The 23,481-nt window shown below is 36.1% G+C and overlaps 1 protein-coding gene across 1 annotated transcript; it reads right to left on the minus strand.

Annotated features, from left to right (window-relative positions):
- Positions 1-3,115: 3,115 nt before the first annotated feature.
- LOC129276119 (ileal sodium/bile acid cotransporter-like) lies at positions 3,116-22,570 on the minus strand. Its single transcript, XM_064109626.1, has 6 exons — positions 22,404-22,570; positions 17,021-17,390; positions 15,581-15,774; positions 14,475-14,679; positions 13,231-13,586; positions 3,116-5,748 (listed from the first exon to the last, which is right to left on the minus strand). Exons 2-6 carry the CDS (start codon positions 17,315-17,317, stop codon positions 5,595-5,597), a joined length of 1,206 nt encoding a protein of 401 aa, XP_063965696.1. The 5' UTR covers positions 17,318-17,390; positions 22,404-22,570; the 3' UTR covers positions 3,116-5,594.
- Between the last annotated feature and the right edge of the window lie 911 nt (positions 22,571-23,481).

A 23,481-nucleotide genomic window follows, 5' to 3' on the forward strand; every position in this document is an offset into this window, starting at 1 on the left:
AATTTATAAACCTTATGCAGTGACGTCATCTCGCCGCCACCTTAGAGGCTGAAGCCATTGTCCTGCATATGTAGGTAATCTGCAGCTGCTGTTTCTGACAACGCAGTTTACACGTACTCCTATATCCTCCGAGGGAGGGCTGTTACACCCACAAATGTAATAATCGCCCACAAATGTAATAACGCCCACAAGTGTAATAACACTTTACCCACAAATGTAATAATTTCACCCACAAATGTAATAATGCACTTTACCCACAAATGTAATAATTTTTGATCGCCCACAAATGTAATAAAGACTTTACCCACAAATGTAATAAATTTGAAGGGATTTTTGGCGAATCCGTTCTAAACTAAAATCCTATAGTAATGCGTTCATATAGCACAAAAGTGCAAAGTCTTTTTTCCAGACCCGGTTAATAAAACATTATAGTACAAGTCCAAGATCTTTTTCTAGACCCGGTTGTTTCAAAATTATAATATACATCCAAAGTCTTTTCTCCAGACCTGGTTAATTAAAGAATTATAATGCAAGTCCAAAGTCTTTTTTTCCAGACCCCGTTGTTTAAAAAATTATAATAATAATAATAATATTCCGCATTTATATAGCGCTTAACACATCGGAACGACGTCTCTAAGCGCTTTACAGATATATTATTACCCCGGTCATTGGATCCTTGCATGCCCGCATACAATGTATGCACCTTCTCCACTCCCTGGGGAGCATTCCAACAAGAGTTCTAAGACTCAATTGCTAGGCATACTACATAGGCTTTCGCATCCTACCGGGTACCCATTTAACACCTGGGTGGAGAGTGGCAAATTGTGGATTGACGCCTTGCCAAAGGACGCTAGGCCATGGTGGGATTCGAACACACGACCCTCTGATTACAAGGCGAGAGTCAGAACCGCTACACCAAGTCCAAAATCTTTTTCACAGACCTAATTAAAAAATTATAATATACGTCCAAAGTCTTTTTTCCAGACCCGGTTAATTAAAAAATTATAATATAAGTCCAAAGTCTTTTTTCCAGACCCGGTTGTTTCAAGAATTATAATATACATCCAAAGTCTTTTTTCCAGACCCGGTTGTTTGAAAAATTATTATATAAGTCCAAACTAAGATACGATAATGATATTCGAGTGGAATAAAAATGAGAATCGAGCCTAGTCTTTTCCCCAGAACCAGTTAATTAAAACTGGTGGAATAAATGTCTCTGTTGTTGTTTTAACTTATATGGCGCGTATTGTGAATATATGAGCTAAGAGTAAATTGAGAATCAAGCATAGTCTTTTCTCCAGACCCGGTTACTTAAAACTAAAAACTAAAACCCTAAAGTAATGCGTTCATATAGCTCAAAAGTGCAAAGTCTTATTTCCAGACCCGGTTGTTTAAAAAATTGATAGTAAGTCCAAAGCCTTTTTCCAGACCCGGTTATTTCAAAACTTATAGTATAAGTCCAAACTAAGATACCATAATTATACTCCAGTGGAATAAAAATGAAAATCGAGCTCAGTCTTTTCTCCAAACCCTGTTATTACAAAATTATAAATAACAATACAACAACAACAAATCATCTTATCAATGCTGGATAACATTTGCATATAGCGCAGTCTTTCAGCCAGACCCATTTTTTCCTCAAAATAACGCTTATAGTAATAATTAAAAAAACCTCCAAATCTAAGACCAAACAATCCTTCAACATAAGAACCTGTTTTAAAAAGAGGTTTAGAGCGTTGTCTTTATTCCAGACCTAATAATTAAAAAAATTACAAAAAAAAATCTTCTAACGTAAGACCCCATCATATTCTTATTCTTGTGAAATAACACAAGTTTTAAAATGTACTATTTCCTCAAGACCCGGTTATTTAAAAATGAATTAAAAGAACTTCAAGTCTAAGACCAATCTTCAAAAGTTACACCCAGTAATAAAATATATCTTTACCCCACACCCAGTTTTTTTTTTAAATAATAGTAAGACCCCTACAAAACATTGTAATAATGCATGGGTAAAGCAAACATCCTTTCTCCAGACTCGGAAAAATAAAATAGTTTTTACAAATATTCTAAAACGAATACCCAATAATCTAATTACTGTAGAATAACATGAAGATCGATTGTAGACTTTCCTCCAGACACAATTATTTCAAGAATAAAAAAGCAATAAAACTCAATCCCTTTTTTTATCAAATAATGAAAAAGCAATAAAACCCAACCCCCAATAAAAAAAAAATGATTTAAACAATCTTAAAAACATAAGACTATCATATTCTTATTCCTGTGGAATAACACGAGTATTATGCTTTGTCCTTCGTCTAGACCCGGTTATTTAAAAGATAAACGAATATTGGGGAAAAAATCAAAGCTAAGACCATTCTTCAAAATTAAACCCAGTTAAAATGGTTTGGTTTAAAGGGTTGTCTTTAACCCACACACAGTTCTCTTAAAAATACAAATTAAGCGAAACATTAATCTGTTTATCGTTTCTTATAATTTCCTATTTTGAAATAACAAGGTCTGGAGCAAAGACTACACAATATTCCCTTGCTATTCAATGCTGAAAAGATTGCAGGGTTTTGTTTTGTCGTTGTGTTTTTAATGGTTCTTATAATTAGGTCTGGAGGAAAGACTACGCTATATTTCCATGTTATTCAACATAAATAAGATTGTGGGTCTTCGTTTTTTTATTATTATTTATTCATCATTATAAACCTCTCTATTCGAGACATGGTTGTTTCAATTCGGCTCGCGTGTACCCCATCGGCCAGACCATGCCCTCGGGCAAAGCCCTCGGACATAGTCGCGTCCCCTTGAGCCTCTAGAAACAACCATGCCTCTCAAAGCAGTCCATATATCTATATTATTATTCATCATTTGTTATTTGAAAGATCTGGGTCTGGATGAAAGACTACGCTATATTTCCATGTTATTTAACATTAATAAGATAATGGGGGTCTTTGTTAATTGTTGACTCTTTAAAATATGATTTGTAATTTTGAAATAAGTGGGTCTGGAGGGAAGACTACGATATATTTCCATGTTATTTAACATCAATAAGATTGTGGGACCTTTGCTTTATTATTATTATATATCTTTTTTATGATTTGTTATTTTTGAATAACTGGGTCTTGAAGAAAGACTACGCTATATTTTCAAGTTATTCAACATCAATGAGATTGTGGGGTCTTTGTTAATATTGTTCTTTATGATTTGCTATTTTGAAATAACCGGGCTGGAACAAAGACTACACCATATTTCGATGATATTCGATGCTATTTTCTTTTATATAATATCTCATAGATCGTCGAACAACAACCTTATCGTTTTTCGGGAAGTAATCCCCTATTGTTTGCTGATATCTTATTCCTCAGTTTTTTGTTTCATATGTATTTAAATGTTTTGTTTGTTTGGTTTTTTTTCATAGAAAAAAGGAATGAATATAAAAGAAATAAGAAATTATTGAAAAAAAAAAAAATTGTTACCCTACTTTTCATACAGTGAGTGGCAAAAATAGTCAATCATGACTTATTGCCAAATAAAAACAAGAAAAGGAATGGAATGGCTATTCAATGTTGAAAAGATTGCGGGGTCTGTTTTTGGTTGTTGTTGTTTTGTTTTTGAATGATTTTTTTATAACTTGGTCTGGAGGAAAGACTATGCAATATTTACATTTTGTTCAACATTAATAAGATCGTGGGGTCTTTGTTTGTTTAATTATTATTTATTATTTGCTATTTGAAATATTTGGGTCTGGAGGAAAGACTACGCTAAACTTCTATGTTATTCAACATTAAGAAGAAATTAATTTTGGGATCTTTATTTGGAAGATTGTTAAAATGTTTTATATAACCGGGTCTGGAGAAAAAAAGACTGTGACTTTGCGCTTTATGAATGCATTACTATAGGGTTTTAGTTTAGAACAGATTCGCCAAAAATCCCTTTAAATTTATAACATTTGTGGGTAAAGTCATTATTACATTTGTGGGTGAAATTATTACATTTGTGGGTAAGGGGTTTTAGTTTTTCAGTTTTAAGTAACCGGGTCTGGAGAAAAGACTAAGCTTGATTCTCAATTTACTCTTCGTGCATATATTCACATTACGCGCCGTATAAGTTATAACAACAACAAAGACATTTATTCCACCAGCTTTAATTAACTGGGTCTGGAGAAAAGACTAAGCTCGATTCTTATTTTTATTCCACTGGAATATCATTATCGTATCTTAGTTTAGACTTATATTATGATTTTTTTAATAACCGGGTCTGGAAAAAAGACTTTGGACTTATATTATGATTTTTTAATTAACCGGGTCTGGAAAAAGACTTTGCACTTTTGTGCTATATGAACGCATTACTATAGGGTTTTAGTTTTTAGTTACCGGGTCTGGAGAAAAGACCTTGCTTGATTCTCAATTTACTCTTAGCGCATATATTCGCAATACGTGCCGTATAAGTTGAAACAACAACAAAGACATTAATTAACTGGGTCTGAAAAAAAGACTAAGCTCGATTCTCATTTTTATTCCACTGGAATATCATTATTGTATCTTAGTTTGGACTTATATTATAATTGTTGAAATAACCGGGTCTGGAAAAAAGACTGGACTTATGTTATAATTTTTTAAACAACCGGGTCTTGAAAAAAGACTTTGGACTTATATTATAAATTTTGAAACAACCGGGTCTGGAAAAAAAGACTTTGGACTTATATTATAATTTTTTAATTAACCCGGTCTGGAAAAAAACACTTTCACTTTTGTGCATTATGAACGTATTACTATAAGATTTTAGTTAGGAACGATTCGCCAAAAATCCCTTCAAATTTATTACATTTGTGGGTAAAGTCATTATTACATTTGTGGGCGATCAAAAATTATTACATTTGTGGGTAAAGTGCATTATTACATTTGTGGGTGAAATTATTACATTTGTGGGTAAAGTGTTATTACATTTGTGGGCGTTATTACATTTGTGGGTAAAGTGTTATTACATTTGTGGGCGTTATTACATTTGTGGGTGTAACAAGGGCATTATGGGATTTTGACATCATATGCATAAGGTGTATAGTAGTCAGACTCGAGTTGGTTTGATTTCACGGTTGACGTTTCCTTTCTTCTCTCCCTTTTCGTGACTTCAAGTTGACTCAAATCTTACTGTTTATTTCCAACTCATCTAATGCCAATTTGGTCTACTGTCAGTTCGTCCACTATCCACATGTTCTAAATGCTATCTCGTCCACTCGCCATTTCGTCTAATAACCAGTTGGTCTAATTGGACTATGTGTTAATTGTGCAAAATGAACGAAAATAAAGTGGATATTGGACCAACTGGTTATGAGACGAAATGGTCATAGACGAACTGGTGATTAGACGAAGTGATGATTGGACCAAATGGTTATTGGACCAAATGGTTGTTAGATGAAATGTTGATGGACGGAACGGCATTAGAATAAATGAAAGCATACCATGTGGTGGGTAGACGAGTTGGCGGTAGACGAATTGGCAATTTGCCAATCTGACTATACACTGTAGACCTTTTGCATATTATGACGTCAGATCCATAAGGTCTGTAGTCAGATTTGAGTTGGTTTGAATTCACGGTGCTTTGACATTTTCTTTCTTCTCTCCCTTTTCGATGTCTACTCCGTTCGTCATCTCTGTGGCTGAGGGCTTCTCTTTCTTCTCTTCTATTTCTTTCTTTCCTTCGTCATCTTCCTCTCTATTTTCTGTCTCCTCTGGTCTGTAATGCCTGTGGCCAAATAGTTTAGTGCATGATTGATTATGTGAACAAGGCAATTAAATGCGACAACATAGTACCGATATTCTGAAGTCAAGTATATCTTTTACCCTTTCATAAACCCAATTATGCGGCTAATAGCAGCATAATTTGGTCGTAAAATCGGAGGAGGACCAGAGTTATCCGCATTATTTTGATGCTGCAATTATCCGCATGATAGCAGCATCGGGACAAGATTTTGAGATTATGAACGTATTTCCAAATAATGCGGATAATTGCCATGGTGCGGTCACAAGGTCACCCTTTTCCAACACAACCGCATCGGAGGGGGCGTGTCCAGTTGTCATGACGATTATCCGCCTTTTTCAGGACGGGCGCTCGTAAAAATAATGCGGATAATTTTCGGAGTTTGTAAACGCAATTTTTATTGAATTATCCGCATTACTATTAGGCGGCTAATTGGAGGATAGGTTTATAACCGGGGAGTTTTTGCAACCACTAACAAACGTTTTCTGGATCAAATAGAATCTGTAATGTCAAAAGCCCTCCTTTTGTCGAAAATTGGTGAATCAAAACAGCAGTGTCGTCCTGGATTCTGGACAAACGACATATTTGCATTTTTTCAGCTTCGATCCACTGTCCCGGTTCACCAATTTTCGACGAAGAGCTCTAATCTTTCATTGTGATTTGACGGGCATTTTCAATAGATTTTCTTTGTTGCAGAATCCATCCCAGTCGTAATTGCCAAATCATGCTATTACAGGAAGCAAACGCGTCGAAAATTTGTTTACATTGTATACGAATTATGTTTGCGTTTCTCTGTTCCAAGTCTTTGATGATCAATCTAATGTACCCTTCTTAAAGGTCAAGTCCACCCCAGGAAAATGCTGACTTGAATAAATACAGAAAAATCAAACTAGCATAACGCTGAAAATTTCATCAAAATCGGATGTAAAATAAGAAAGTTATGCAATTTAAAGTTTCGCTTATTTTTCACAAAACGGTGATATGCACAACTCACTGACATGCAAATGAGACAATCGATGATGTCCATCACTCACTATTTCTTTTGTTTTTTATTGTTTGAATAATACAATTTTTCATTTTTTATAGATTTGATATTAAGGACCAACTTGACTGAACCATATAGTATTAAACAATGCTAATTCCACATGTTCAGGGAGGAATTAATCGTTGTATCACTTGACAATGAGGAGAAAATTACAATATTTCATATTTCTTATAATAAACTACAAAAGAAATAGTGAGTGGATGACGTCATAGTCTCCTCATTTGCATAACAGCCAGGATGTGCATATAATTGTTTTGTGAAATTAAGTGGAACTTTAAAATGTCATAATTTTTCTTATTTTACATCCGATTTTGATGAAATTTCAGTGTTATACTTGTTAGATTTTTCTCTTTTATTCAAATCAACTTTTTGTTGGGGTGGACTTGTCTTTTAAACAAAATGATTTGAGAGAAAATTGAGCTGATACATTGAAATTCCACTGTTAGAGGTTTATCTCACTTTTGCTTTTCTATCCGAGATCAGAGTTTAAATTAAACCCGACTTCAGAATAGGGGCCTATGACATTAAAAAAGACAAATCTAGCAAGATCCAGTGGATTGCAAAGGCGTGCAATGGAAGACACCCGTCTGCGTCATGTCACAGTTTCGGCAATTCATTTCAATTTGAATAGATTTCGCAAACTAAGTTAGATTACAAAAGATATACACGTTAAACAGATGTACTGATCAGAAATCACATTACCCCCAACCCCCCCCCCCCTCCCAGACCATTGTCAGTTGTCATACTTTAAGGACTTATTGATGATGATGTGACGTAGGCTGGACTACCGCTGACTATGAGGACTATTTGACACGATATTTTCGCAAAATTTAAGCTGAATAAGAGATAACAAGGTTTCAGTATTGATATTTGGACCATATATAGAAACTCTACACTGGTTTTAACACCGATTAATATGATTCTACTGATGAAATAAGGATTACAATCGTTGGTTTATTCCAGCGTTCGCTACCATGATTAGGCGCTAACAGCTTATCGGAACGACGGACACCTTGGACGGGCTAAGGTCGGCATGAATTACTATTCTCGTTACCCTCTATAGTTGCTGCTCATTCGGAACACTGATCCTTGGAATCATTTGTTATTGTCACAGCTGAGTGAGTACGATTGCATTTTAACGTACAACCGGTCATTTGCAGCCATCTTTAATTGGATTGAGTCTGTACTCTTAATACTGACAAAATGTCTAAAACTTCAAATGCTAACGCTAGGCATACGCGTAGCTCACAGCAAACATCTGAATCTTTTCAACATAGTGCCTTGATTGGAGAGCTTACTAAACAGCAAGATTTTGTCGATGTATTAAAGAAGGCAGTTCGAGAAGCAGTTCGGGAAGAATTTGTGATAGTTCGACAGGAATTAGCAAAGCTAAGAAACCAGACCGAATTAAATGAATCTAAAATAATGTCACTACAAGTTGACTTAGAAAGCAAAAGCAATGAGATTACTAAACTTCAGAATCAACTAACTCAACAGAATGAAAAAATCTCAGCGCTTCGACTTGCGGGAAATGAAGCAGAGCAGTATTCCAGAAGGAATTGCATAAGGTTGTTTGGCGTCCCAGAGACCAAGCTTGAGAATACGGATGATGTGGTTTAAAAGATTGTGAATGAAAAGTTAAAAGTCAAGTTAAATATTGAAGACATTGACCGAAGTCATCGGATTGGACCAATTCACAACAAGGAGGAGCCCAAAGTACATATATCAGTTCCGACTTCCATGTCTACATCCTCTTCACCGCCAACTATGAATGCCTCATTGAACGCCAACTCAACTTCGTCATCGGACCCGTCTTCGTCAACTTATGCCAGCAAGTTGTACTCATCTACGTCAACTGTTGAAAGTCGTCACAGAGCTATAATTGTGAAACTTACCTCCTACCGCATTCGACAAGCTATACTTCATTCTCGACGCAAGCTGAAGAATTCTGGAATATCAATATCCGAAGATCTCACAGCAGCAAAATATGCAGTATTGAAAACAGCTCGAAAATCTACAAAAATCACTGCAGCTTGGTCAAACGATGGCCGTATTTTTGTTGCATTGCCCACCACGAATGGCAAGTCTGTCAAAAAGCTCATCAGATCCTTAGAAGAAGCAAAGTTGCTTTCAGCAAATTGAGAATTCCGATTTTGATGATCTTACAATTCTAAGGACAATGAATGCTGGAAAACAATCTACATGTTCACTTCTTTTTAGATTTTTTAGAGGACACCCCCGTCGATTCTGCTTCATGTACACGTTTATGTAGAACTAGAAGCTTTTTACTGTTTTAGACCATTTGACTTGTATTTTCCTTGTTTCGGTTTAATACCAATTGTTTGATTTTTTTTTTTTTTTTTTTTTTTTTTTAATACTTCAAATCGTTGTATATGCTGAAATCATCATTTTGTGGAATATGTAGAAAAGAGGTAAAAGCTACACATAATGGGTTGAAATGTACAATTTGTACCAAATGGATTCATATATCCTGTTCCGATGTTTCTAATGATCAATACAAAGACTCAAATGAATACTTTATGGATTGGAAATGCCGTAAATGTTGTTTAACTGACATGCCTTTTTATAATGTTAAGGATTTACATTGCAGGCCACATGAAGAGGAACGTACAAAAAACAATAGAAATGAAATTAATTCAAAATTAATTGATAAAAATGGCCTCAATTGTGTGCACCTAAATGTTGTTAGTTTGCTTAAGCATTTTGATGAGATAAAATACCTATTATGTCAAAACAATATTCATATAATAGCTTTAAATGAAACTCGACTTGATGATAGTGTCTCAAATGTAGAAATTCAAATAGATAATTATTGTATAATCAGAAAAGATCGTAGTAGAAATGGTGGTGGTGTGGCGATTTATATTCGTGATAGTCTTGATTTCACCCAGTTAGAAGCTCCCAGCCTTTTGGAGTCAATAGTTTTGAAGATCGATTTTAAAAAGGGCAAACCCTTATTCTTTATTAACTGGTATAGACCTCCCAATGCAGGTAATGATATTTTGGATTTGTATGAAGTTATGCTGTCATCAATTCAGGGGCATGATTGCAATATTTTGATAATGGGTGACATAAATTTTAACATTTTTCACAGTTTAAGTACTTTACAATGTAGTAAGTACAATCAGATTAATGATGTTTTTGACTTGCATCAGATTAATACGACACAATTTACCAGAGTCACTATAAATTCCCGCTCTCTGTTAGATCATATGTTATGTAACAACATTGACATTGTAAAAGAATGGCATGTCATTGATGTTGGATTCAGCGACCATTCATTGAGTCATTTATGCTTAAATGTAGGACCTGATGACAATAACAATCATGTGAACCTAGTCACCTATAGAAAGATAAAAGGCCTCGATGTGAATGCCTTTCGAGAAGACATTAAATTGCAGAATTGGTCTGACATAGAGGAATGTAATGACATTGATGATGCTGTTTGTAAATTTGAGGGACTAGTTATGGCAGTAGTTAACAAGCACATGCCTTTACGTACTCGTAAGGTCAGAAAAAAATACTCTCCTTGGCTAAATGAGTCTATTTTTGGCATGATGAAGGAAAGGGATAAATTGAAGAAAAAAGCTAATTCAAGTAAATTAGAGGAAGATTGGATAAACTACAGAAGACTGAGAAATAAAGTTACATATGCAATAAAGAAGACAAAAAAGAGTTATTATTCTGAATTGATTCAAGATTGTAAGGGTAAAACAAATACATGGGATGTTCTAAAGTCTCTACTGCCAAATAAATCGAAGAACATTTTTAACAAGATTGATAATACTCAAGTCTTGGCTGAAAGATTTAATTCACATTTTGCAAATGTTGCCCAAAATTGTCTTGATAGAAGTGATATGGTTGACACCAGTTTTGTATCCAGTTGTAATAATAGCCGTAATAAAAACTGTACATTTGAGTTATCACCCGTAACTTGTAACGATGTATTGCGTGAGATAAAAATTTTGAAAGATAAGAAATCAGTTGGCATTGACGGAATAAGTTCGTACATATTGAAATTATGTGGCCCTGACATTGTCAAAAGCCTGACATTTATCATAAATAGGTCAATTTATTTGGGGATTGTGCCAACTAGGTGGAAAATTGCTAAAATAATACCGCTACTAAAGAAAGGGGATAAAATGAATCCTGACAACTACCGACCAATCTCACTTTTACCTGTGGTCTCTAAATTATTAGAACGAGTGGTACAACGCCAGCTTGCAAAATATTTAAATGAAAATGATATTCTTACTTCACACCAATCAGGTTTTAGAGCAAACCACTCCACAAATACTACTTTGATACAAGTTACGGATGACTTGCTAATGTCTCTTGATAAAGGACACTATACGGGAGTTGTTTCGGTTGATCTGCAGAAAGCTTTCGACCTCGTCAACCATGATATTCTGTTGTGTAAACTCAAGTCCTGTGTTAGGATTGATGGGAAATCATTGGAATGGTTTCATAGCTACTTAAGTAATAGAAATATTGTAACAATGATCGATGGATCACTCTCATCTGAAAAACCCATATCTCATGGAGTGCCGCAAGGATCCATTTTGGGTCCGATCCTTTTCCTTCTTTTTATAAATGACTTACCTATGTGTATCGATAAATCATCAGTACACCTTTACGCAGATGATACCGTAATCTATTATTCTGATAAAGATCCCATTTTGGTTCAAATTACTTTACAACATGAATTAAATTCTTTGAAAAATTGGATGTGGCAAAATAGATTAAAAATAAACTCTACCAAAACTGTGTGTATGTTGGTTGGTACAAAACATATGATTCAGAAACATAATACATTGAATCTTAAAATTCAAGATATTCCTATTGAACAGGTTAAATCTATAAAATACCTTGGTATTACTATTGATTTTGAACTAAAATGGAATGATCATGTTTTGAACCTTTGCAAAAAAATTAGTAAGATGATCAGTTTTTTTGGTAGACTGAGTTCTTTTTTGAATAAGTCAAGTCTAAATCTTTTATATAAGGCTGTAATATTGCCACATTTTGACTATGCAGACATAATTTGGTCTTCTGCGACTAAATCTTGCTTGAGCACGTTGCAAAAACTTCAAAACCGTGCAGGTAGGATCATTTTAAAATCTAAACTGTCGGAGCACCGACCAGTATGTGAAATTCATTATACTCTAGGCTGGGAAACTCTACAGCAACGACAATTCTTTCATACTTATTGTCTTTTGTATAAAATATTCCATGATATGTCGCCTGCTTATTTGAAACAAAAATTTATTTTTAAGACATCGAGATACAATACTCGAAAAGGTAATCAGGTTGTCTTGCCCAAACCTAATACTGAAAAATGCAAACGTTCATTTCAGTTTCGTTGTGGAAAATTATATAACAATTTACCTCTATACATTAAAAAAATTGACAATTTTTCTACTTATAAAAAAGAAGTTTTGAAATTAACCGGTGAAATGCAATGATGGTTTCATGTTAGGACTGTCCGGGGGGGGGGGGTATTGTGAACTTGCACACAAGTTCATTTATCCATTCTTTTACATTTTTCTTATATTGATTTGTTATACATGTATTTATTAGAAATTTTCATATTGTAATGCTAATTTGATTTACTTATTTTTAAGGGACCCCGGGGAAGAACAGGTTGGCTATTAATAGCCAATCTGAAACGGGTCTATCCCTACGATTCTGCATTGTAAGCTTCATTACTGTTATATTGTTAATTTGTTATATTGTTTTTTTAATTATTTGATTATGTAATGTTATTTTGTTTATATTTATGCATTTTTAATCGTGAATAAAACCAAACCAAACCAATGGTAATGTTGCCTGCGACTGGAGTGGACTGGGATGATAATACAACTTTTGTGAGTCTTCTTCGTTGTTGGGCACTGAGGAGAGTACTTTCCTCTCCCAAGGGCTAAACTGGAAGCGATTTTTTCCCGTCAGTAATTGTGTATCCGACGCGAGAGGGCAGTATACTGTAGCCATGACTAGTGTCTATACAGGGACACTAGCCATGACATAAAAGTCATGAATAAGTCTATGGGAATGACGCTATAATCGGGTTTATTCAGTCAGACTACGCCTAATTAATATTCATGGGACGCGAAACGTTAAGATATATAGCGTAGTTTCTGGCCGACCAATCAGCTCGATTGGTGTGGCTCAATCAGTAAGCCATTCCTGCCCACGAGTTCATAGACGCAGGTTCGAGTCTCACCTGGAACGGACTTTCGAAGATTGTTGTTTTCAATTGCAAATTGAGAAAAGACTCTGAAAACAAAATATTCCAAGATTTGATTCAAAGCCTCCAAAACAGCCTGGTGCACAAGTACTGTCGGGGGGGGGGGTCGCAAACTGGACTACCTCCCCAGTCAACTATACCACCGTTTTCTTACCTGTATACTTTATAACCCAGTACCCAAGCGCTGAAGGTGATGATGCTGAATGGTCCAAAGAGCATCGGGTAGATGATGATCTGGAGGAAGAGCTGAATATCGCTCTTGTACGAAAACGCGATGAGGGTAAGAGCAAGGCCGACGTGTTGCGCGCCGGTCTCGAAGGCGATCGTCCGACTCTGGCGGTGGGGTTGTCGAAGTAGGCGGGCGATGGCGTATCCCATTCCCCAGCCGATCCAGAGATGGGCGATGCTAGCCCCGTAGAGCTTCCACGATGAGGTCCATATCTTTGGGTTGATGTAACTGGTGATGAAGATACTTACGATGATACCGAGCATTCCGATGGCACCGAAAGGCTGAGAAATAAGTAAAAAATTAAACAACTTTTTTTTCACTTATTGATTAAAAAAATCACGGTATCTACAGCACACCATCCATTAAGGCTTAATCGTGAGCCCGTCAAAATCTTTGGTTAAAGGTAGGAAATGTGAATTATATTCGAGTATCATCTAACATACCAATATTACCAGAATGAAATGTTCATTAAATGGTTTAACCACTATAATTCAAATTTTGCGTTTTTTCAGCCGTTGGAATTGCATTTTTATTTTTCAAGCCCATTCCATGCTCCAGAGGGATTTTTTAAATAAATAAGCAAAACAAAATCCGCATGAGGATATTTATTTTGATCGAGAATGCAATCAAACAATTATCTTGGTGTATATTAGTACATTAAATTTTATTACTTGAAATACATTTTTCTTTGATATCATTCATATCGTAAAAAACTGGGGACACATATCATGTTTAAAAGATGGCACCTGAAGGAAGAACCTGATCTCATTGCCAACCTTCTTTTTAATATTAACACTGCACTCCCCCTTCTGTCCTCCGTCACTACACCCCCTTCTTTCTCTCTGTTATTGTAATTTTCACCACTGATACTCCTTCAGGTAATGACGTTTTGTAATTTGTACCTACATAATCTGTATTATACCTTATGTGTAAGTTAGGCATAAGTAATGAAACGAAGGTAATGGGCCTTGCCTCAAATACAAAGTTTGCTTTGTTTGGCAAGCTCTCCGTTTTACTTTAAATAACAGAAATCAACTGAGGTAATTCTATTTTCATAATTGTGTTGTATATTATATCTAAAAAATTTTTTTTAGTTTGTTATGTTAGGTTTATAATACTATGTGCAACTGTAAAGCAAATAAAATCAATTCAAACAGCCGGCATCGTACCTTTCCGATCAGGGTTGCCCACTTCTTCGACTTCCATCTGAGTAACATGCCTAGACCTACGGGGCCGATGATGGTGACGAGTGTGATGAGGATGTCGGTGTATGGGATTACGTTGCCTCCACTAATCCATCGTCGACTGTAGATGTAGAGGTTGAGGGGCATTGATCCCATGGCGACGATGGTCGAGATCGTCGTCATAATCACGCTATACATCGATAAATGGAATACCTTAATAAATCACTTTGTCGTAGGCATATTTATGATGCAATTTGGCGATAAAGAATAGGAAGGTTTCACGATTTACATGATGTCTGTATTGTTAGTTCGATTTATTTTCTTAGGTTTGATTAATGATTGATTTGTATTGCAAACAACTTTATAATTCTCCTCAGGTTTTGCTAACAGTTTGAAATCAACTTCCAAAGCATTCAGAACAAGAAAGAGGACGTTCGAGCACTGATAGTTTCTGCCATCCGGACATCATAATTGGAACAGAGACATGGTTTAAGTCAGAAGTGCACAGTTCTGAAATATTCCCAATGGGATACAATGTCATCAGAAGGGACCGTCAAGACAGGCTTGGTGGTGGTGTTCTCATTGCGATATAGGATGCATGGCCTTTTATTTCAACAACTTTCTAGTGATGTCGAATGAGAGAATGTCTTTATTAAACTATCACTGAGTGGATGCAAATCTCTAGAGATCGGTGCCCTGTATTGACCTCCTTCCAGTGATACTTCGTATTACGGGGGAGTCCAACATTTCTGATAATAGGGAGTTTCCACACCGCAATGCACAACGGAATTTTAAGAAAATGTTATTCTATTGAAAATTCCCGTCAAAAGAAAAAGGGACAGCTGAGAGGTCTTTGTCGAAAATTGGTGGACCGGAAAAGCAGTTTCGTCCTAAGTTTCGCAGCTAACGACAAAAAAAAATGCAAACATGTCGTTTGCCCAGAGTCCCGGACGATACTGCTTTTTTGTTTCAACAATTTTCGACAACACCTATCGGTTGTTCATTGTCATGAAGGGCATTTGGCAATACGTTTTCTATGTTCTTGAATCCGGCATGCGCCATGGGGCGAACACAACACTCTATTCACTCACCTCAGACAGATATCCCCGTTTGTCCAGAACGTGTAGAGATTGGATGTGGTGCCCCCGGGACACGATGAAACGATGAGTACCCCAAGCGCATATGGTGCTTCAAGGTTCAGGACAACTGCCATGATGAATCCGATCAAAGGCATCAGAACGACCTGACAGAGGAACCCCACGGCTACACCCACCGGTCGACGGAGCTGCGTCAAACAAAAACAGTTCTCATGAACGATAATCTATATATATATATATGTATTTTCTGGTTTTGCGAGGCGTTTGCGTTGATTTATTTGAAACTTCAGTGTTATTTCTACCCATTTTAACACGGTAAGCTAGCCCTCAATGATATTGTAATAATAGCGAAAGTGCTCAAATAACATAATTATACTTTAGGGGATTATTCAAGAACACTGTAGTTTCAAGCAAAATCTTTAACGATATACCCATTTTCTTTCTCTCTTTCTTTCTTACTTTTTTTATGTATTACATAAAATCAGGTTACATGGGTTCACCATTCATGAAAATTTAGTTACAATTGACCAAGTTGTCCCCAGCAAACCTGTAAACAAATAAAAGTGTAATGACCACCGCACACTTTACGATTTGCCTACGACGTGAATTTTCAATAAAACCTCATACAATTAAAGAGAATATTAAATCATGGAACAAATTAGAGGCCAAAGTTTTGAATACCTAAAACAAAACTTAGTGGTTATTTCGTTCCTCTTGATAGTGACAAAAGCGAATTCAATTAAGAATCGTAATGACGTCACAGCAATCGTACTACATTAAGAAGGTAACGTTTGTTAGTCAATTTGGTTCGCAGATAGTCATTACTTCGAACCAAGGAGTTGCACTTATATAAAATGTTGATGGCAGTATTCTGATAGTTTAATGAACCTTAAAAAAATCATTATTTTGTCTGCTTTATTATTAGAAAATGTTTTAATTGTCATTTGTTCCTTGATCGGGTCGTAAACCAGTCGTATGGGGTCCTATATCATTAAGTTAGTTTCTGTTTCTGTTTCTGTTTGTGGTAACTCCCGTAGGAACTCGGCAGGACAGCATTTTTGCTGGTAAACGCCAAGCTGGTTTGTAACCAATTACCTATGAAACATTTTACGTCTAGGTTTATCAGTCATAGTGGCTGACGTTATAGACGACAGATATCACTCTTTTTTATCAAAGTGGAGACAATGGCAGAGTTGGGATTCGAACTCACAACCTTGCGATTATGAGTCCAATGCTCTAACCACTGGACCACACGACCATCCAGGGTCCCATAACACAAAGGTTAGCGATTAATCGTACACTGGATATGCACGATTGATTGTACATTATAATCAATGGAATCATTCGTAGAAAAAATGTTCTACGATCATAGCTAAGCTTTGTGTTACAGGCCTCAGATCTCTTTCACTGTTACCATGGTTACTGTTTACTTACCACAATTTTGAAGTCTTTGACATCAATGGCCGCTCCCATCGCCACCATAGTTAGTCCCAACGTGATCCCTAGTACGCACTGATTGGCCAACTTCAGTTCCTCGATATTCTTATGACCCCCGCCTTTCGCGTGGCCACCGTCACCCCGGTGATCACAATCACTTCCGGTTGAGTTAGAGCGGGCGATGGTCGTCAAAACCTCCGTTGTTATTCCGATCGCCGTCGACATCATCGATTCTGTCGTCGTTGCCCTCGTGGTCGTCGCTACCGTTGCCATCGCTTCCGTTGTTGTCGCCATCTTTGGTGGGAGAGATCATGTAACACTTCCAGCCCTTAATCTTCTCTCTGGTCTTGTTTAGAAACAGTATTGTCTAGAAGTTGGGGGAAGATAACGGAAGGATTGGCTCATTTTCGATAAAAAACATTGGATGAAGAGCAATGGTGTAACATACACCCTGTCGGAAAAATCAGGCTGTTCAACAATGTGAACACAGAGTGAAAACGGTGTGAACAGACTGCCCCACAGTATGAACACAATGTGAGACACCGTGTGAAAACGGTGTGAACAGACTGCCCCAAAGTATGAACACAATGTGAGACACCGTGTGAAAACGGTGTGAACAGACTGCCCCACAGTATGAACACAATGTGAGACACCGTGTGAAAACGGTGTGAACAGACTGCCCCAAAGTATGAACACAATGTGAGACACCGTGTAAAAACGGTGTGAACAGACTGCCCCACAGTATGAACACAATGCGAGACACAATGGGAACAGACTGTCCCACAGTGTGTTAAAATGCTCAAATTTAAAAGTGTGAACTCCTCTACCTGCCTACAATGTGAGTATGCATGGTAAAATTGGTTGTAGAACATGTTTTTTTTAAGTTAGCATGAACATTTTTTTTTAAATGAACACCTTTTAATATCTTTTCTAATGTTAATTTGATTGAAAAAGGTATTTTGCGATGAAATCTACTGTAACAGTAACACATTCAGCAGATCAGGATTACGAGTCCATTGGCATCCGAATTCACTCATAGCATTTATAACCTAAAGGACAAGTCCACCCCAATAAAAAGTTAATTTGTCTAAAAAGAGAAAAATCAAACAATCATAGCACTAAAAATGTCATCGAAATCGGATGTAAAGTAAGAAAATTATAACATTTAAAGTTTTGCTTATTTTCACAAAACAGTTATAGGCACATCCTGGCCAGCATGCAAACGAGGGGACTAATGACGTCATGTTCTTTCATTAAATAGACCATTTTGACTGTTTGAGATGTCAGTAAAGCTGTTCTGACTCACAAGGTATATTAAGAGCTTTTCCTTCAGAAGTTCTTTTTGGTAGCACACTTTTGAACCCTCTCTTTCACCCTCTACAACATTGTAGGATCGCCAACAATATGACAATTTCCTTTCCCAACCATGATTATTTTTTTTTGGTAGTTTGTTTGTTTTATTTTATTTTATATTTTATTTTATAGGGGGTATTCAATCGGCAGTTTAGAAACAAAGCAGACCAGCTTTAGAACAGTGCAATGCAGAAATGCAACCGATTTGTTCGATTGATATTTGGTTAGTGTTTGAAGAGCACTGAGTCACCCAACTTGAGATTCAATCCAATCAGTGTCGGATCCATATTAGATTTGTAAAGACATTGGCTGTCTCAAAACGAAAGGAACTCGGTTCACTTTTCATCGGAACAGCGAAAGTTTCAATCCCCCCCCCCCCCAAAAAAAGGCTTCAGTTTTGCTTGAGATGCGACTCTGATGATCAACATATGATGCTCGATCAACTTTTGCTCGCATTCATTGATCCCTCAAATGGCTGTAGCCGAGCCGTAAGAAATTTCATCTAAAGAGGGCGCACTAGCAACTGTCCAGAAAATAATATGAAGTGTAGACCTACAGGACACTGATGTGTCCTCTATGACGATTATTTTTTTTTACCGTTTTTTAAATGAGTAATCCAAAGATTGGACGACTAAAATTTCATATCTTTTACGCAACAAAATTATGGATGCCATTTAGAATTGATTGCGATATTATATGACATCAATATAAACTTTCATTACATTTTTTAAACTTAAATTGTAGCTGATCCAAATCGTTCTAAAAGAGATTTAACTGAAAATACAACCAACAAAAAATACTTGAGAACAGAAGGAATCACAAAATTAGAGTGAAGCAAGAAAACATAGTTTTACATTCCTTGCTATATCATGTATATCGCAATTTTAGGCAGAAACTGAAATGTTGAAATATTTAGTATGTTCTGTCACCTATGTGTCCGTCTTCGCAGGCAATTATTCAATAATTATTACATTTGTGGGGTAACAACCCCCCCCCCCCAAAAAAAAACAAAGGTTTCACTACACAAACAATGAGGGTGATTTCGGTCCCGAGACATTAGACAAGCACAAAAAAGGGTTTCACTCCAAAATGTAGGCATTTTGCTTTATACATTTATTTTTTTAACACCTACCAGAATTCTTGGAGGTGCTGACTATATTATGAAGGAGAATGATACACGCAGCACCCCTAGGGACATGAATTCGAATGGTGTGGTGTGCTGTAACAGCACTTGGCAATAGCAATATAACCGGATATGTAAGGTTGTAATATATAGCCAGCCTCTTTGTTATTTAAGGAAGATATTCTGAATTATTCGGAAATTAGCGCAGGAACATGAAGGAGATGATGTGCTTTCATAAATAACTACCTATACTCAGCCAATTCATTATACAATGAATTATTTAATGAATGAATGAATAAATGAATAAATAAATAAGTAATTAAAAAATAAATATATGAATAAATAATTGAATAAATAAATAAATAAATAAATGATGAAAAGTTAAAACTGCTTCGTTGATGACAAACTGCCGTGCCTCAACTTATACATATATATATTCCCAAACATTATTTTTTTTAATTTCCTCAGAAGTTGACAGGCAGGCAACTGAAAGTCAAAAACCCATTTTTCACTTGAAATATGATGGCTTCTGCTCGTTTGACAATGTCCTAGGGGAATTTCCAGGTGTTGCCCCAACCCATCTTTCATTCTGTCTGCTATTTCCTACAATCAAATTTATATATTTCTATATAATGTAAAACATCGGTACTTCTAGGCAGAAACAGATGGGGGCATGCCCCTCCCCAAGTTTTCACGACCAAGTAAAAAAAAGAGTATAAGAAAAGGAAAATAAAGAGGAAGGGGTGAAATGTTATATTATTTTCTGAATATTAAGTCAAAATCTATCACAAAATTGGATTTTTCTAATAAAAATGTCGAAATTTTTGCTCGCTCGCTTCGTTCCCTCGCAATTTTTTTTTTTTATTGCAGTGGTTATCAGGTTACCAGAGGCTAATGACTGCAAAGGAAATATGATAATCTAATATGATATCAAACTTAAAGCGATTAAATGTTAGTGTTATCAATCGACTAATTAGAAAATCGAATATTAGGCACGACATACCTGCAAGTAATGTATAAGGAGTCCAATGTCAATATTATACCTAACATAGTTTATTTTCAACTATCGTATGCTTTCAACATGTTCAAAAGAACATGCTGCCAACTCTTTTTAATGACGAAATGTTATATCCTGAGAAAATATCGGTTGGTGCGGGTAGTTGCTTTGCTATCACTGTATAAACGCTGTTATTTTATAGCACGCTATTTAAGCTTGTCACTCTAACCTTCTTGTTTACTTTTTAACAACTTTTAAAAAGTTGAAGAAAGTTCTTTAAAAGTTTGATAATAGTTTTCAAACTGACGGGCTTAAAAATATGTGATTGAAATTTAAGCAGCATTTTTTTTAATGAAAATCTACACCATTTTTTATATTGCTGATCTGCCAAGAAGCAACATCAAGGTAAAAAAAATTCAAACTTATAACATCTCAATCATTCCAAGGTATAAAAAGAAGGAGTTAGAAGAAGGGGGGTGAGGGGTAACGTTCACAAGCAGAAAGTTATATCCTTTTTCTGGTGTCAGTAGCGGACGAAGAGTGAAACGAGGTCCTTATTTAAACACTGAATGGAAACCGTTGATGATTTTAAATAAAAAAAGCCCCTTGTTTCTATCATTAAGATGGTAAAGAACGTTCATATGAAAGATTTTCGAACATAGCCATCGTAATAATTACAATAAAATCACGACAACTGCTTAGTTGAGCGGGGGGAAATATGGTAAGATAAGACACCTTCCCAGTTAAAACTTCGGTGATGATTGGCGCACAGTGAGTGTACAGTGATAACCACACCAGTCATATACTTCGGTGTTAATTTTTTTGGTGTTAACTCAGCATCTTCGGGTGTTACTTCAACACATTTGATCGTTACTTTTACTCTCTTTGGTGTTAGGTTCAATCTCTAGGGTGCAATTTTAATGAGGTCCTCTATATAGGCACCAACTGATGAAAGTTTTAACACCCACAGTTTAACCAAAATAAACACTGTTAGAGTAAACAAATAAGAATTCAATTCAATTCAATTTGTTTGATTTCATTTTCAACAGAACAAAGTAAAGTGGTCGTAGATAATTAGAATGACAATTGCAAATGAAACTTATTCAAACAATACAAGTTGAGGTAGGTACGATACATGATATTGTCCCCAATAAGTACAACAACGTATTATATATAAGCAAATTTTCATAAACATTAAGATCTGAGAAAATGAAGGCATCCACTAAGACGCAAATGCTTGTACACTGTTAGAAAAAACAGAAGATTTTACAGAAGAAAGAAACAAACAGATTTTACAGAAAGAAATAACCAAATCATTCCGTAAATTGTTATAACAGGAAACATTTTGATGTGGAAGAGGTTCATCGTGGTGAAAGGGTTGAGTAGAAGAAATAACCAGTTGTCTCACGATGTAGCAAACGTAGTGGGAAAGGAAACATTTTCTACAATTTTTCTGCAATTTTACAGATTCTGAAGAGGTCTGTTTTTAAAAAGGGGAAACAGTCTTATTACAATAAATGTTTTAAGTTACATACACCAAATACCAATTTCCTGTTATTTTACACAAATGCATGCATGTAAGATTACACAGTGCAGTAAGATTACAGGTGTTCTCGAGACTCTGCTGCAGCAGGAATTTTTGTATTTTTAAGTAGAAATTTTCTAACACTGTAGAGTGTGGACCCCTCTAAATAATTATTAAAGGATTGCCTACGAAGACGGACACAGATTTAACAGAACAGCAGAAGAACAAGGAATGAGAAAGAAGAGGGAAACACACACGAGGGATAAAAAAAAAAGAAATAAAGAAAGATGAGAGCAGGACTTGAATGCTGGAAAAAAAAGTGAAAATAAGTTTAGCATGCATGAAATGGTAAATTCAATCGGACTATGAAGAAGCTACATACCATTTAAGGAAGAAATAGATCAAATCCGCTATCTCTTCTTGTTGGTCACTTAGCGACTTGGTATAATGTTGAATCACGTGTGCATTCCAGTCCCCAAGAAGTAATTTCTGAAGAAGTTCAATTTTTCCCCTTAGACGTTGTTAGATTGAATTTGCCAATGCGTCTGCGGCTGCTGACTCATTCGCTCGCGCGCATGATCAGAACTCATCGACGTGCTTTCGACTTTACAAACTTTGTTCAACTTGTCATTCCCAGTCTTAATGTCCAAGTACAATCGAAATTCCATATAAAAAATTGTCACCTTCAAAACCAGCTTTGCACGGACAGTTATCATATTATACCCGACCTCATTACCGACTTAAAGCCCCCTCACACCTGACCGAATGTAGGCGGACGAAGGGTGACGAATGGTAAAATGAACGAAATGCACGCGAATTCAACGAAATTCGAAGAAAATTTCCTTCAGATCATGCGATCAGTAACTATTGACAAATTTTATCAACAAACGGTAAGCGAAGGAGAAATATGACATTCAAAGGATATTTATTTTTCGGTTCACCTCTTTGAGAAAATTGCTTCCGAAGGCGAAGGAACAGTCACCAATGGTTTGATATGGCGTGCGATTAAAAACGAAGACGAGGGAATAGATCAGGCAAATTTGTTCGTTGTGTCATCGTGTTGCTTCGTTACGGGTTCTTTCGAGATCGGTCCACTTTGGCAAAAGCGCGAAGATGGACTATGCGCGACAAAAAACACACGAACGATGAACGAACGATTACCGCAGAATTAATAAGAGATGCGAATTCAAACAGATGACCAACGATTTTTCAATTCGTCGGGAAATTTTAAACATGTTCAAAATTTCCGCGCGAATTTGAATAATCGCAGCTGTTAGTTCAGAAGATGTACGAACCCAAACACGAAGGGTAAATATGATTTACCATTAGTTACCATTGAAAACGATTTTGTATTTAAAAAAATGCCTTTCGCCAGCCATCGCAAGGCATATTTCAGGCAATTCGGTTAGGTGTGAGGGGGCCTTTAAACCGACTAATAACGAACTTATACTGACCTTTTA

This window comes from Lytechinus pictus, chromosome 14 (assembly GCF_037042905.1).
Source record: "Lytechinus pictus isolate F3 Inbred chromosome 14, Lp3.0, whole genome shotgun sequence".
NCBI classification, from domain to species: Eukaryota; Metazoa; Echinodermata; class Echinoidea; order Temnopleuroida; family Toxopneustidae; genus Lytechinus; species Lytechinus pictus.

What these genes read in the sequence shown, in the direction of transcription:
- LOC129276119 (XM_064109626.1), bottom strand. Translation starts at nt 17,317, where the DNA reads ATGGCGACAACAACGGAAGCGATGGCAACGGTAGCGACGACCACGAGG. An exon ending in TCAAAGACTTCAAAATTGTG is followed by an intron (nt 15,775 to 17,020) that starts GTAAGTAAACAG and finishes TGTTTGACGCAG; the next exon opens with CTCCGTCGACCGGTGGGTGT. An exon ending in AACGGGGATATCTGTCTGAG is followed by an intron (nt 14,680 to 15,580) that starts GTGAGTGAATAG and finishes ATCGATGTATAG; the next exon opens with CGTGATTATGACGACGATCT.